This window comes from Gracilinanus agilis, chromosome 2 (assembly GCF_016433145.1).
Source record: "Gracilinanus agilis isolate LMUSP501 chromosome 2, AgileGrace, whole genome shotgun sequence".
NCBI classification, from domain to species: Eukaryota; Metazoa; Chordata; class Mammalia; order Didelphimorphia; family Didelphidae; genus Gracilinanus; species Gracilinanus agilis.
Genome location: NC_058131.1, coordinates 364,831,894 through 364,848,293, shown reverse-complemented (window position 1 = coordinate 364,848,293; position 16,400 = coordinate 364,831,894). Strand labels below are relative to the sequence as shown.

At 38.8% G+C, this 16,400-nt stretch overlaps 1 protein-coding gene across 1 annotated transcript in view; it reads right to left on the bottom strand.

The window, feature by feature from the left end:
* Positions 1 to 16,400, bottom strand: part of SH3PXD2B (SH3 and PX domains 2B) — a 95,224-nt gene that overhangs the window by 48,416 nt on the left and 30,408 nt on the right. The window contains exon 3 of the mRNA XM_044659836.1: positions 8,375 to 8,450. Within this exon, the coding sequence (XP_044515771.1) occupies positions 8,375 to 8,450 (76 nt within the window). The remainder of the gene's footprint in view (positions 1 to 8,374; positions 8,451 to 16,400) is intronic.

The window sequence follows — 16,400 nt, the reverse complement described above, 5'->3', positions numbered from 1 at the left end:
TGTGACCCTGGCCAAGTCACTTAACCCCTATTGCCTAGCCCTTACTGCTCTTCTGCCTTGGAACCAATGCACAATATTGATTCTAAGACAGAAGGTAAGGGTTTAAAAAATGTCACATTATATCAAATCAAAATTCTATAACTTCCATCCATTGGTCCTAGTTGTAATCTTTGTTATAAAGAAAAGTCTATTCCTTTTTCTCTGACACAGCACTTAACATACTGAAAAACAGATATATATATATATATATATCACCCATTCTTTTTTCTTCTAGGCTAATCATCCTCATTGCTTTCGATTAATTTTCTTTTCTTTTTTAAAATTCTTACTTTCCGTCTTAGCAACAACTCTAAGACAGAAGGGCAAGGACCAGGCAAATGAAGGTAAGTGACTTGCCCAGGTTTACATAGCTAGGAAGTGTTTGAAGCCAAATTTGAACTCAGGTCCTCCTGACTAGAGAGAGTTGTTATTAAAACAGAAAGTAAGGGTTTTATATATAAAGATGTACATGTATACACACACACACACACATATATGTATATCTGTCTGTCTGTCTATCTGTCTATCTATAGAGAGAACAGATCTATAGAAAGAAGAGATTCCTGAAAAAAGTGCTTGTAATGTGAAATTCTGTAAATTAAATCCTATGTTTTCATTAATTTACATTAAAAAAATTAGAGCTGTAGCTCCAAAGATACCTCAGATCTATGAACTAAAGTTTACTCTGTGAATGAAAGTTCTAGTTGCCCTCTCCTCTAATGTGGTTTAATAATGTGACTTTAAGTACACCATTCTCATAAAATGGAGAACATGAATTTCCTAGCAAATGGTTATAACCACTGGAATCCTTATAAAAAGGAGGATGGAAGGGTGTTGGGAAGAGAGAAGGGTATCCAGTATCCTTTAGTGGAAGCAGCTCAAGAAAGTCATTATCATGACAGTAACTTAAGTTCCTTTAACAACTGATAATTTACAAGGTACTTTTCCCATAACCACCTTGAAAAATAAAGTAGGTATAAGTGTATAAGGAAAATAACTTAAAGTGACTCTCCTAAGATCACATAGCTAACAATTGATGGAACCAGAATTTGAACACAGGTCTTTTGATTTCAAATTTCATGATCTTTCCATGCTGCCTTGTTATAGGTAATGTTACCTCTCCTCTAATGTGGCTTAAAAACTCCTCTCTCTCTTGGAACAAATCAAATCCATTATGTACTTTACTGATTTTTAAAAAAATTCTCACCGGAGGAGTTTTAATTGGTTGTTCAGACCTTCATGTTATTTGCAATGAGGTGAAATTTGTGCTATTCCTAGTCTATGGTGCCTCTGCCCAGCGATTCATTTGTGAGGGATTGACTAGATGCTCCCCAGTTTTAGGACCTTCTTTGTGCTACAGGCAAGGAGAGCACAGTACTACAACTTTGCAGCCTCTTGCTAAATCAGTTGGGCTCTTTGGAGTGGAATTGGTGCTTTACAAAAAAAAAAAAAAAAAAAAAAAAAAAAAAGCAGCATTCTGGTGGGAACTAGTGGATTTTGTTTTCTATGGTGGAAGAAGGCCAAACTGTAATTCCTATTATTCAAGCCATGCCCTTGGCCAAATTAGCTTTCCTAGCTCTGGTCAGAACAGAAAATTGTACAGGGCTGCCTCTCTCCCGCCCCCTTTTTGTGCTAATATCAGACTTGTTCTTGTTTTGCTGATGCTAGTGTCTTAGGGCTTGAAGGGTGAAGTCAGACCTCCGCTGGGTTCCTGGGAAACAGAATGTTTCTAGAGAGCTTCCCCACCCTGCTCCTGGGTTGCAGGAAATGCCAGTAGGGAGGTTGAGAGGAGACATTCCAGAGGGTCACACTACACAGAGGGGTTTGGAGGACCCAAGAGATTCCTTGAATGCAACAAATGGTTACTGCAGCTTGTTACAAAGAAGTCCAGTTTCTGGGAACAGAGTTCCCATTAATTCTTGGGTGGGGGTGGGGAGCACATGATCAATAAAGCTCCAGGGGTCAAAGAAAGTGAACTCAACTCTATCTAGGAGAGCTTTTCTAAATTTGTGACTGCCCCTTTTATCCAGTAAAGTTACAGTTATCTGTTGTACTATACTCTAAGAATATAGGGTGCATGCCTAGAACCCAGTGAATCTTATTTGGGTTGATTAAAGCTAAGTATAATTCCAGTATATATATTCTAGTATACCTCTCGAGGGTTGTTATGTGGAGAAAAGGAAATAATATTGGTGAAAGCACTTTCAAGCCTTAAAGCAATATGTATATGCCAGCTATTGTTGTGATCATTATTGCTGTGGTTATTAGGGAAATAGAACATAATGGATAGAATGCTGGGCTTGGAATCAGGAAAATCAGGGTTCAAACCTGACCTTTGGTTTTAGTTTCCTATCTGCAAAATAAGAGGGTTTGGTAGACTAAAGATCTCTCAGGTCTCTGCCAGCTCTAAATTCAAAATCCTTTTTTTTTTTTTTTAATTTTAGTAGTAACGACATTAGTGCATATTTATTTATAAAATGCTAACACCTGAAGAACTTTGAGTATTTCAGCAGAACCACTACTAAATTTTACAAGTATGTGTTGTGTGTTTAGATGTAGATATGGTATAGACAGGGACAGAACAGTCAGTAACAGTAGCTGTGGAAACAATAATGAAGATAAATTCATAATCCTAAGGAAGGAATTTACAAGCAGAGTGGACCTGAGCAAATTACTTAACTTCTAAGTGCCTGTGACAATTCCTTAGAGCTAATCTCTTAAATCCGTGGTCCTATAGTCTGCATGGCCATTTTGGGGCCTGTTTTTATAGCACGTCTTGAGATAAGAATGGTATTTACAGTTGAAAACAAAGTTTTTATTGTATTTTAAAATGTAAAAATCATCCTTAGCTTGTAAACAAATAGCCAGTAGTCTGTCTTAAATCATATACGACTTGCAACTGGTATTGGGGGAGGGAGCTCCCAGAAATGGGGATGTCCATACTGATGAAATCATAGATCCAGTACATATTTGAATAAAAATTGGGAAAGGACTGTCTTTGAGCCTGCCATGGAGGTTAGAAGAAAGGGGAAATACAATTCTGTTGGGCTAGAGTTCTAAGATGAAAACTCTGACCTACTAGAGAGGCTGGGGTCTCTTTGTATAAATCTCAGAAAGAGTATTCACTAGAGAGTATTGGATTTGAATTCAGAAGATCTAATTTTGAATCCTGGTTTTACTTCTTACTTGATAACCCTCTCTGGGCTTCAACTTTTTTTTTCCCCTGAAAAATAAGGGACTCTCTTTGCATCTTTGCTTTATTGGGAAATCTTGTTCTTGTGATTCATGCTCATGGTGTCCAGTGAGACCAAATAATAAGGGGGAGGGCCTTTTCTTTCTGAGGTTCCTGAGAAATAGGATCTTCTTAGCCTGGCCTTTTAATTCTTTTTGTTTGTTTCCCCCATTTTAGGTGCTGGGAATGGATTCTGATCTTTTATGTCAATGAGAGAGTAATCGAATACAGAAAAAATACAGAATATACAGAAAAATACAGAATACAGGAGAAGAAATGAAGGGGTTTGACTACTTGATCTTCAAGGTTCTTTCAGTCCTAAATCTTATGAGCTTCTCCTTGGTTTAGGTCAACTGGGTCCAGATAAATAAAGTTCTATTGGACTTCCAGATGCTATACTTAAGTTATATTCAATAAAACTCACTCATCATGTGGAAGAAATTTACCAATTCTGGTACAGCAGAAAAGAATCTTGGGTTGGGTTAGATATAAGCCAACTTTAGAGGTAACATGATGTATTGGGCTGGGCACTGGCACTGGAGTCAGGAATTCCTAGGTTCAAATCTTGCCTCATATACTTAGTAGTCTTGTGACCTTGGGCAATTTCCTTAGTCTTTCTGTTCCTTGGTTTCCACATGTATAAAATGAGGGAGTTCCACTTAATGGTTCGTTCGTTCATTCGTTCGTTTGTTCCTCTCTCTCTCTCTCTCTCTCTCTCTCTCTCTCTCTCTCTCTCTCTCTGAATCAATCCTGTGTATTGGTTCTAAGGCAGAAGAGTGGTAAGGCCTAGGCAATGTAGGTTAAGTGACTTGCCCAGGGTCACACAACTAGGATGTGTCTGAAGCCAGATCTGAAACCAGGTCTTCCTGATTCCAGGCCTGGCTCTTGATCCACTGAGCCATCTAATTTGCCCCTATGCATTTAATGGTTTCTAAGTTCTCCTCCAGCTCTAAATTTATAACCATGTAATTTTGCATCCATATCTCCAACTCTGCCAACCTGTAGGATCATGGATGAATTGCTTACTACCTCTTCTGATTTCATTTCTTTCTCTAAGAGTTGTAATAATCTCTTATAAAATATAATTTTTCTCCATCCTCACATTTCTTGATTTCTCTGCAGTATTTGACACTGTTATCACCTTTTCTTTGATACTCTTTTCTCCCTAGGGTTTTTTTTGGGGGGTGACATTGTTGCTTTCTGGTTCTCCTATTTGTCTTATTTCTCCTTCTCAGTTTCCTTTTCTGGATCTTCATTCGTGTCACACTCACTCACCACGGGTATCCCCCATGGCTCTGTCCTGGGTCCTCTACTATTTTTTCTCTCTATTATTTTTCTCAGTGATCTCAGCTCCTAGGGGCTTAATTATCCTCTCTATAGAGATGATTCCCAGCTCTACACATTCAACCTTAGTCTCTTTGTTGATCTACAATCATGAATCACAGACTGCCTTTTGGACATCCTGAAGCACACATCCTACAGAGATCTCAAACTCAGCATGCCCCAAACAGTCTTTCTCTTTTCCCCAAAGCCTTTCCCAAACTTTCCTGTTGCTATCAAGATCACTACTATCCTCCCAGTAACCTGGGCTCACAGCAGTGGGGACATCTCGAGTCCTCAACAATTTTTCACTCCATATATTTGAAACAATGGTCAGGTCTTGTTTGTACTTTTACAATAAGACTCATGTATGTCCCTTCCTTTCTACTCACAGAGCCACCATCTTTGTTTGGACCATCATCCCGTTTCATCTGGGCTATTGCCACAGCCTTCTAATCAGTTAATCTGCTTCAAATTTCACTCCTCTGCAATTCATCCTTCCCTTAGCTGCCAAAATGATTTCCCTCAGGTGCAAGTCTGACCAGGTCACCCACCGCCCTATTCAGTAAACTCCATTGCGTTCATTTTACTCTCAGGAGCAAATATAAAGTCCTATCTTCAGCATTAAAGCTCTTCACAACCTGGCACCTTCCTACCTTTTTGGTCTGACACTTGTTCTCCATCATGAAGCTCTGATCTAGCTACGTGGTCCTATTTACACATCCCATTCCCCAACTCCATGCCTTTGCATTGGCTTGCCATACCAAGAATACTCTACTTTCTCATCTCCACCTTAGTTTCCCTGGCTTTCTGTAAGACTCAATTCAAATGGAACGGAGTAAGCATTTATTAAGCACCTACTATGTGACAGGCACTGAAGCACTTTACAAATATCATTTTATTTGATTCTCACAACAACCTTGGGAAGTAGGTGCTATTATGTTCCTCATTTTACAGTTAAGGAAACAGAGGCAGACAACAGTTAAATCATTTGTCCAGAGTCATATAGCTAGGGTCTGAGACTAGATTTGAACTCAAGTCTTCTTGACTTCAGATTTCTTGACCTCTTTTCATTATTTGACCCTATCATCACCTTTTCTTTTGATACTCTCTTCTTCCTAGGTTTTTGTGACATTGCTGTCTTCTAGTTTTCTTACTGTTTTCTTACTCCTCAGTTTCCTTTGCTTGATCTTCATTCATGCCAAGCTCACTAAGCATGGGTATCCCCTAAGGTTCTGTCCACTGCACTGCCTAGCTGCCTCCTTCTGAAGGAAGGTCTTTCCTGGCCCCTCTGTAGCTAGTTCTTTCCCTTCAATTACTTCCATTAAAAATGTACATACATTGAAAAAAAAAGAAATGTACCTCCATGTTGTTACCTCCATTAAAATAGGAGCTCTTTTAGTGTAGAGGCTGTTTTTGCTTTTTAAGCACAGTGCTTGGTATATAATACATTTAATAAATATTTGTTGACTAGCTGGTTTTATTCACCTAAAATAAGGATAATAAATACTTGGACTGCCTGCCTTATAGGTTTATTGTAAGGACACAAGGAAATGATGATTGCAAAATCCTGTGACTATAAATTGCTATGCAAATATGAGATTATCATTATTATCATCAATAGAAATCCCAGAAAGGGTGCAATTTATGCTTTCAATGCCTATAATCTTATCTTTCTGAAACTATTCTGATAGAATATAAATTTCTTAACAGCAGGAACATTTTTATCTCTACCAAATGCTTAACAAAGTGCTTGTCACATATTAGGTGTTTAAGAATGCTTATAAAATGTACAGTTATTTTATAGAAAAAGAAAAATTTACAGTAAGGAAAGGATGATAGATTCCAAAGAATCTAGGACACTGGGATCCTAGTTCTAGTTCAACAAACACTGTCAGTAACAAAGAAAGATTTATCACCAGGCCCAAGTCAGAGAAAGAAAACAATGAAAATTCATGTGTAAAGGTTGTGTACACCTTCTGTTACTGAACGAATAATTATGTAATTCTCTTATGTATATTTGTAGATAACAGTAGATGAATAACAGTGACTTCCTATCTACACTATTAATACTTATTTTTCTGGTATCCTACTTCAGATGAACAAAATCAAATTCTTTAAGGCCTGGAAAATCATTTAATTAAACCCACTTCTTTTATAATAGATAAGGACCTGGTAAGGTAGATAGGGTGATGAACTTGGAGAAAAAGACCTGCTTAAAAAGTCCCCATCAGACACTTAATTCTAAGCTTGTGACCCTGGAGGAAAGTTATTACATAGCTCTGAATCTCACTTCTTCATCTGTAAAATGCCAAAATGATTAGATGACTTCTAAAGTCTCTTCTAGTTCTAAATTTACAATATTGTGATACTCTGATATGAATCACTGAAATGAAGGAGTAAAATAATTACAGCCCCCAAATCCTAAGGACTTCCTCGATATCTACACTTTGAGGAGATGCTTGAATAAATGCTGCTGTGTCAGAAATCCAATACACATTTGTTTTGTACAGAAAAAAGTCACTTGTATGGGTGGGAAACAAAGCTTTGGGTGAGGTTTTCTAACGGAAACTTTGTTAATAGTCAATTTCACTCCTTGATTTTAAATATTTTTCTATAGTAATGTATCTTTGTGCATGTCACATAGGAAAACTCATTTTTTAAATAACTTATAATAATGACTTGATAGTTCACAAAATAAAACAAAAAAAAATTAAAAAGGGATACCTAAGTGACTTGCATGACTTACATGGCTTGTGGCAGGATCAGGACTATTACAAAAACCTTCAAATCTAACCATACTCAGAAGAAATCCCCACTATAATATTCATGATGAATAGTCATCCAGCCACTGCTTGAAGAGGGGGAACCCACCATCTCCCGAAGCAGCTCACAGCACTTTAGTTAGGAAGTTTTCGTTTATTTCAAGTTCATTTTTGCCCCTTATTCCTGGTTCTATCATTTTGGGTGAAACGGAATAAACCTAACCCATCTTCTACATGACACTCTTTCAGGTACTTGAAGACAGTTATCATGCCTTTCTCTGTCCTCCCACTCTTTTCCAATCAGTGGTTGGTTGGTTAGTTGGTTGTTGTCCTTCGTATTTGAAGATGACCAAAATGATATCAGTATTTTGGGTTGTATAGTGTGTCCAGCTGTGGCTGATCAGACTAATATGAGCTTGGAAGGCTCTACCACAGGGCAGGCACAAATATTCCAATTAAAAAGTACTTAGTAAGCACCTACTATGTACTAGGCTCTGTGCTAAGCACTTTAACCTTGAATCTTCAGGCCAAATGACCTCAATACTTCCAACCATCCCCAGCTGCATTTCTTTGTCTACTCAGAATTCTAGTCTCTCCACTCCTTGTCTAGTGCCTGACCACTGTTAAATGTCTCTATGGTAAGCATCTTGAATAAAGAGATAATGTTTTCACCACACCCTCTTAGGATCCCCGTGGCACTTAACACACACCATGAATGTTAAATATGGTACAAAGGTGGCAATGAATATTCTGTACAGTTAAGTGGAGCATAGGATCGGGCAGAAACCCCAGTGATTTCTTGGCTAGAGATTCAAGAAAATTTTTTCTAAGAAGTAACTAGATGCAAGAATACAAAGACTTAAAGTAAAGATGGAAGAATTCTCTGCCTCTTTTATAAATTGCTTGCCCAGTGTGCCTGGTTTTAAAGAACAGTTTGTAAAGTGTCTTGGGATCTGCAAATTCCATTCAACTACAGTAAACAAAAATCACAAGCTTGAGAAGTCCTGATTATACCCACCTGGCAGAAAGGGAATAATCCTCTGCTTTGGGTCCTTCTGACCTCCTTCCATAGGAAATTTGTCCAACATTTGCATCTAAAAGGACAGCCATGAGGGGTTGAGGGAACAAGAAAGGTCAATATTAACCAAAGCAGTCTTGAAAACAATTTTGAAAAAATATCTTACCAGTTTCTCTTTCCAAAAAAAAAAAAAAAAAAAGCTTTCTTTGGGTTATTATTTTTCCTGTGGAAATAAATGCATGTCTGGAATTGTGGTGAAAGTCAATATGGAAAATATGATTTGATATTTCAGAAAATGGAGATGTTGAGGTTCATAATCTTGGTAGGAGATCATTTAAAGGTGATGGATCACCTGGCTATGTCTGGCCTTAGCTCAGAAAAGCTCTGACAGTAATGATCTAATGGCCAAGGCAGTTATCAAAACCTCTAGTAAAGTGACAGAGTTCTGCTATTACTTATAGTAACAAATAGAAATTCTTCCTTTTGCCATTTAAAGGTCTTTTCAATCTGGTTTCCAGCCTCCCCTTTGAACCTTATTCCACTATTCTAAGGTTCAGCTTTTGCATTGTTTAACCTCCATTCTATGCATTATCTATAAACCTCAACCTTTTTTTTTTAAACCTTTACATTCTGTCTTAGAATCAATATTAAGTTTCAGTTCCAAGGCAGAAGAACAGTAAGTGCTAAGCAATGGAGCCAAGTGACTTGCTCAAGGTCATACAACTAGGAAGTGTCTGAAGCTAGATTTGAACCAGGACCTCCTGTCTCCAGGCTTGGCTCTCTATCCATGAGCCATCTAGCTGCTCCTAAACCTCAGCCTCTTTGATTCTGGATTTCCTTCAAAACTTTGCTCCAGCACCCACCACCTTTTGCCTATGGCTTTGCCTATGTCCTTCCAGTGACTGGGGTCTTCTGCCCCAAAGGATACATTGCATTGTTCTTGTATATGCTCGTGTTGTCTCTCATTTTCGGAGATTTTCACTTTTGGCTTCGAAGTCCAGTAACTACAGTAAGTCCAGGTACTCAGTAAGTGCTTACTGATCAATTAATGCATAGAGTTTTCATTGTACAATTTTATTTTATTTTTTCATTATGCAATTTTAAAGAAACACATCTAGTGGAGACAGCTAAGCTACTTCGGAGCCCACATTAAAACACTCATGCCCATTATATAAGCACAACTAGTCTCAGCAAATGCCAGTCTATGTCAGCCCAGTGGTCCATCCAATAGAATGTAAGCTCCTTGAGGGCAGGCACCATTCATTTTGGTCTTTGTATCCTGGATGCCTAGCCTAATGCCAGGAACATAGTAGGAGTTTAATAAATGATTAGTATTATTCTTTTTAAAAACCCTTACTTTCTGTGCTAGTAACAACTCTAAGACAGAAGGGTAAAGAGTTAAGTGACTTGTTCAGGGTCACATAGGTAGGAAGGTCTGAGGACACATTTGAACTCAGGACCTCCCAACTTCAGGCCTGGAGCTCTATCCATTGAGCACCTAGCTGCCTCTTAATAAACGGTTATTGAATGAATTCATCTCTACAGAGGTCTTTAACTCTCTGGCCTGAAAGTCACACAACTCCTCTCTAATGACAGTAAAGATTCATAAACTTGGTTGCCTTGTCTCCTCAGACCAGCAAGATTCTATTTAGGAACATGTTACAATCATTCTATTTCCTAGGAAAACCTGTGAACTCAAGGAAATTTCATCTCACTGAACCATTAAAAACCCTTGGAAGAATCACTGTTTTAAAATCTCAGCCTCAGGAATTAAACTTCAATCTTGTGTTTATCTTTTAATTTTGCTCACAAGACTAACCACAAGCCAACATCAATGCTTTCCTATGAGCTAATAAATCTCAAATGTGAGGCAAAAGTACCTGATTGTAAGAGAACCCTATATATTGTATATAAAATTACTTTCCTTTAGAATGGTATTAAGTCAATTTCCCAAAATTCAGAAGAAGTCTGGAGAGACTCAGAGTCAACATTGATTTGCAGTATCTCTTACCATTTTACCTTGAAATCAGAACCTCATTCAAAGGTTGAACCTGTACCCAAAGGGAAATCCCCACTGCCAAACTCCAGAGAAGTGATCATTCAGCTTCTTCGTGGGGACTTCCAATGAGGAGGAACTCCTCTTTTGGGAACAGTTCATTCCATTAAAAAATAATTCTAATTGTTAGGGAGTTTTCCCTTGTATCAAGCAAAATTGCACCCACTGTTCTTAGTTCTGATATCTAGGACCAATTACATGTAAAAAAATTTCCAACATTTTTCAAAGAATATTGAGTCTTAAACTCTCTTCCCTCCCTCTTTCCCAATTCCCCACCCCTCTTGAGATGGTAAGCAATCTCATATAGATTTTATATGTGTCTTCATGTAGAATATTTTTCCATATTAACCCTTTTGTGGAAGGAAACACAAACAGAAAAAAATTAGGTGAAAAAACTTTGCTTTTCCCCCCTAAAAATCCCCCCCTAAAAATAGCTACATTAAATATTTTTGTAAATAATGGCCCTCCCTCCCTCCCCCCCTCTTTCTCATACAAACCTAGCAATGATATTACTGGGTCAAAGGGTAAATACTGTTTTTTATCTTTTACTCCAAATTTACCCTTTTGAACTTGCATATTTCTATGGAGGTTATCCCCATCTTTCTAGTCGCCCAAGTCTTCAACGTTATTATCTCTAACTTTTTACTTCCAGTCAACTTGCATAACCAAGCAGTTGCCAAATCTTGTCATTCCTCTCTTCCCCTTATCTTCACAGTTTCTTCTGCATCTGTCTCCTTGTTTCTCCTTGCCATTGCAGGTCCTCAACATCTCTCAATTGGATTATTGTAATGGTTTTTTTTTCTTGTTCCTTTCTCTTTTTTTCCATTTAAAATTTTCATTTTTTTAGAAATATTTTTCCATGGTTTACATGATTCATTTTCTTTCCCTCCCCTCTTTCCGCCCCACTCCCAGAGCCAGCAAGCAATTTTACTAGGTTATGCAAATGTTATCAATTGATATCTATTTCCATATTATTCATTTTTACAATAGAGCAATCTTTTAAAACCAAAACCCCAAATCACATACCCATATAAACAAGTGATAAGTCATACGTTTTTCTTCTGCATTTCTACTCCTATAGTTCTTCTCTGAATGAGGATAGTGTTCTTTCTCATAAGTCCCTTGGGATTGTCCTGGATCATTGCATTGCTACTAGTAGTTAAGTCCATTACATTGGATAGTTCCATAATGTTTTACTTTCTGTGTACAATGTTCTCTTGGTTCTGCTCATTTTACTTTGCATCAGTTCATGGAGGTTCTTCCAGTTCACATGGAAGCCCTCCAGTTCATCATTCCTTACAGCATAATAGTATTCCATCACCATCACATACCACAATTTGTTCAGCCATTCCCCAGTAGAGGGACACCCCCTCATTTCCCAATTTTTTGCCACCACAAAGAGCACAGCTATGAAAATTTTTGTACAAACATTTTTTCACTATTATCTCTTTGGGGGTACAAATCCAGTAGTAGTATTACTGCATCAAAAAGCATATTGCAAAGGTTTTTTCATGGGTCTCCCTGCATCAAATTTTTACCCTTCCGATCCACCTACTAAAGCTACTTGCCAAAAGCAAATGTGTGGTCAGCTCCCCTTCTCATCTCCTCCTTCATTAAACTCCAGGCATGAGGAACAGTGAGTACAAAAGCCCAGAGATAAAAAAGGGAATGTCACATATGAGGAATAGCAAGGAACCCACTCTGACCTACTTCTGGCTTGCCTTTGGAATAGGGGATACATAAAAAGGTGTACTGTACAATAAGCCTGGAAAGCATGCTGAAGCCAGCTTGTGCAGGTCTCACATGGGCCACTACTTTCTCCTAAACAGTCACCACAAACTTGTTAATCTCTTCAAGTAACCTGTCACCAAGACCCAACACCCATGACTTTGATTGTGCTGATGAAACTGCTCGAACCAATTTTGTTCCCACATCTGAATCTGGTCACTTGCAAGCTTCCTGTTGAATCATACATACAGCCATTGTCGATGTGAACTGTATTACACAGAGGCCATTCTTACTGGCATGTGGCAGTTGGATTTGTTGAAGAAGGAAATTCTTAGTTGTCTAATCTGGGAAACAGAGATATTACCGACACTGAAAATTGGATGGTGACATCATTTCCACCCTGGTGTTTTGTCTAATGGCGCTCAGGTTCATATGGAATCATTTTAACAAGTTCAGTGAGTGTAGTTCAGTGACTGTATTGAGATAACCTTTAATAGTTTATTTGCATGTGAATCTAATGCTTTAGATTTTCTTCAAGTTTTTTGACTAAGCTCTGCTATAGAACATAGTGACTTAGTAGGATTTCTGCAATATATCTTCAATCTCCCACATTCTCTTTACTGACAGTAATCCCACTAAGCTCAGGAATTTGTCCTTTCACCATTTTTCCTCTCAGTTGAAGTGTCTGGTGACCCAAGGGCCTGGAAACATCTCTACCAGTTTATATATAAGATATATGCTTGTGGCTGAATATGAAGTCTCTCATATCAACCTCTGTCGAAACTAAGGTTTTTGGATGGTTATCGTCAATAGTTTATGAGCCTATGTTTTAGGGTTGGCCGAGTGCCTCCAGCTCTCCATGTCCAGCCAGTGGCTAAAGATGTGGTTTGCCTCTTTATATTTTCACTTTAAGTCCTATCTGATACTGAATTTTCTTCTTCATGTTGCTAACATAATAGGCTATAACAATATTATCTATGAGGATTTAGTGAAAAAAAAAAGTTGAGATCATAGGCCACAGGTTTCAGTAGTACCAGGTCCTTGGGCCACAGGGAATTTCTATTCAAAGGATATTTGATGCCTTTTGCACTCACATGAGACATGGGACATTGAGGGAATTCCATGCTGGCTAAGACACTCACTCAGATGCCTAGTGTCTGGAAGAGCAAGACAAGAGGCCCCTAAAGTCTAACCACAGAAATTACCCCTGGAAACCAGAAAAATTCCCCAATTTCCCCCAAATAATAAAAGGAAGTGGTGGTGGTAGGAGAAGGGCTGGTTTTAGAGGAGGTAAATGAGTCAGTCTGGGGAGAGGAAGATGGGAGTCGGGGCTGGGGCTGGGGCTGGGAAGGGTGTCACGTAAAAGCTGCCACATCACAAGGCTCAAAAGGGAACAGAAGAATACCAGTTCAGCAGTTTACAAGACATAAGCTTGCAGTTGAAGGAAAAGTAAAATACTTTGTCCAAAGAAAACAATGTTGAAAGCTGGCTCTAACTCCTGCAGGTGGTTTTTGTTAGTGGCAGATCTGAGAAGCGAGCTCCAAGAAGTTCTCAGGCTCAGAACTGCTCTTCTCTTTCTTTAATATCACAATTCAAATATTCTGAGGCCAAAGCCCAGGAAGAAGACACAGTGATTGCGGCAGAGAGGGGATGAAGACTGGGGAAAACAGGACCACTCAATGATACTTTTTGCCTGTATTTTACACATATACCACCTCCCTCCTGTACATTTCAGCCTTATCAATGTGATTTTGAAATAGGTGATTTTTTTTCTTCCCTCAACTTCTCTCCTGAATAACTATTTATTGCCATACCAAGAGGCCTAAAACCATTGTTAAAATGACCTTATGAAAGGAAGTTCTAAGACAGTGTATTAAAAAGAGTTACCATTGATTGACTGCTCAGATTCAGCCTTCAGAGTCATGGCAATCTGGGTTCCTCCAGTCACCCTCTTGTCTATAATAACTGGGAACAACTGGCTAATGTAATTCTGCCTCTTACTGCCACTATTTATTTTAGCTGAAAAATATCTTCTAAACTTGGGGGCATGAGAGGGTGGTTTGAATAAATATGGCAGTACACTTCCCTTGCTAAGTGTTAACTAGACTTAACCTTTCAAAAGCAGGAAGAGCCTAGGAAAATGCTCTGTGGGTATTGGTATGTACGGTTTGTCTTGGGGCTTTCTAGCTTCCTTTGGCTTGGAGACCCTTGTGGCTGCCCTTTTGACTCTAGAGAATACAATATTCTTTCCTTCCATAGCTTGTCAGCAATTTCACCCAAAGGGTCTGGGAAACGTGAAAGGGCACATTTGACTGCTTTAAGGAAAGAAAGGGTTGAGAGATGAACTAGTAAGGTCCAGAAGGGGAAGGAAACATGCTTGACCTGTGCTTTGACCCAGATTTAAAGCAATATTTCCCCAACCCAGTAGCAAAGACAAATCAGAAAGAATACTCTGATTATAGTAAAATCTGAGAGGCGAGTAATTAGCCAATTAATGGACAAACAATATCTACTATTCCCAGGTATTATACTAGGTATTGGTCATATAATACAAAGACAAAAATGACAGGGTCCTTGCCCCTTAAGGGGTTTCTATTCTTTTTTTTTTAAACCTTTACTTTTCATCTTGGAGTCAATGATACTGTGTATTGGTTCCAAGGCAGAAGAGTGGTAAGGGTAGGCAATGGGGGTCAAGTGACTTGCCCAGGGTCACACAGCTGAGAAGTGTCTGAGGCCAGATTTGAACCTAGGACCTCCCATCTCTAGGCCTGACTCTCAATCCACTGAGCCACCCAGCTGCCCCCAAGGGGTTTCTATTCTAATAGAGGAAATGATATTCAGGGAAGGGAATTTTTGCCTGGGCAGCCACCCGAACAGTGAGTAGAGTCTTAAAGGCATAGGCAGTCATGCCCTTTCTGGTAATAATGGTAGGATTGATTTGATTATTGTTCTGTTTTTTAAGAAATCTTTACTTTCCATCTTAGAATCAACACCATGTGTTGGTTCCAAGGCAGAAGAGCAGTAAGGGCTAGGCAATAGGGGTTAAGTAACTTATCCAGGGTCACACAGCTAGGAAGTGTCTGAGGCCAGATTTGAACCCAGGACCTCCCATTTCTAGGCCTGGCTCTCAATCCACTGAGCCATGTGAATACATCTTAAGAGGAGTAATAACTCTGATCTGTGCCACCCTCATGAAAATATTAATAATATGGAAATAGGTCTTGATCAACAACACATGTAAAACCCAGTGGAATTGCTTGTTGGCTACGGGAGGGGGGTGTTAAGAGGGGAGGGAAAGAACATGAATCATGGAACCATGGGCAAAAAAATTCTGAATTAATTAATTAAATAAACGTTTTCAAATTAAAAAAATTAACTCTGATCTGTGGTTTACTCTTTCTCTTTCTGTCTACCAAATGTATAAGCAGCTCTGGAGGTTCTCTTTCATACACTTGCTCTGGCTCCTCTTGCCCTTGTTCCCCAGGAGCTATAGTAGCTACTTACACATAGCAAGGGGCATATGTGCTGTCTAGGCAATTTGGAGCCTGGACCTCAGTCCCTGGCTGCCTTTTCTGCTTTGAATTTCCCTGAGCAGAAATGATCAAATACTGAACCTTTGGTGAATATGTTCAGCTAGAGGAGGCAACCTCATGACTAGGAGAGTTTGGGAGCTCCTGAGTTCCTCAGTTGGAGCCGACTGTCAGCAGGAGGAATTTTTGGAACTACATTCTTTTTAGAAAAAAATGACTGTCATCAGGAGGGTGAGCCCAAGTCAAGCACTAGCATGCAAAAAAGTTTGGAATTTGAAAGATTTGCTCAAAAAGTGCAGAGCTGAGGTTAAGGAGGTGAAATGTCTATTTAGTAGTCCCACAAAATGTCTCATGTTTTAAGTACCTCCTAAGGGAGTATAATAGGAGTTATGGGTTACAGTTTCACATTGTAAGTCTAAGAACTTCTTTGAATGAAGGAAATACCTTAGATCACCTCAAAGGAATTCAATTCAATCCAACTCAAAAGAAAAATGGTCAAAGGACAACTTTCTGAGCATGATGAGATCACTGTCAGCAAGGAGAATATGGGCTATTGAAGATATGATACAACTGTCCTATACATGATCTACATTGTACATTTTTTATCTTTCTATTCTCACTGGGGGGAAAACCTAGACTTAAGCCAAACTTAAACATTCAGGTATTTTTTTTTTTGAGGGCTCCAGGGTAAGAGCCAGAGAGCAAAGGAAAG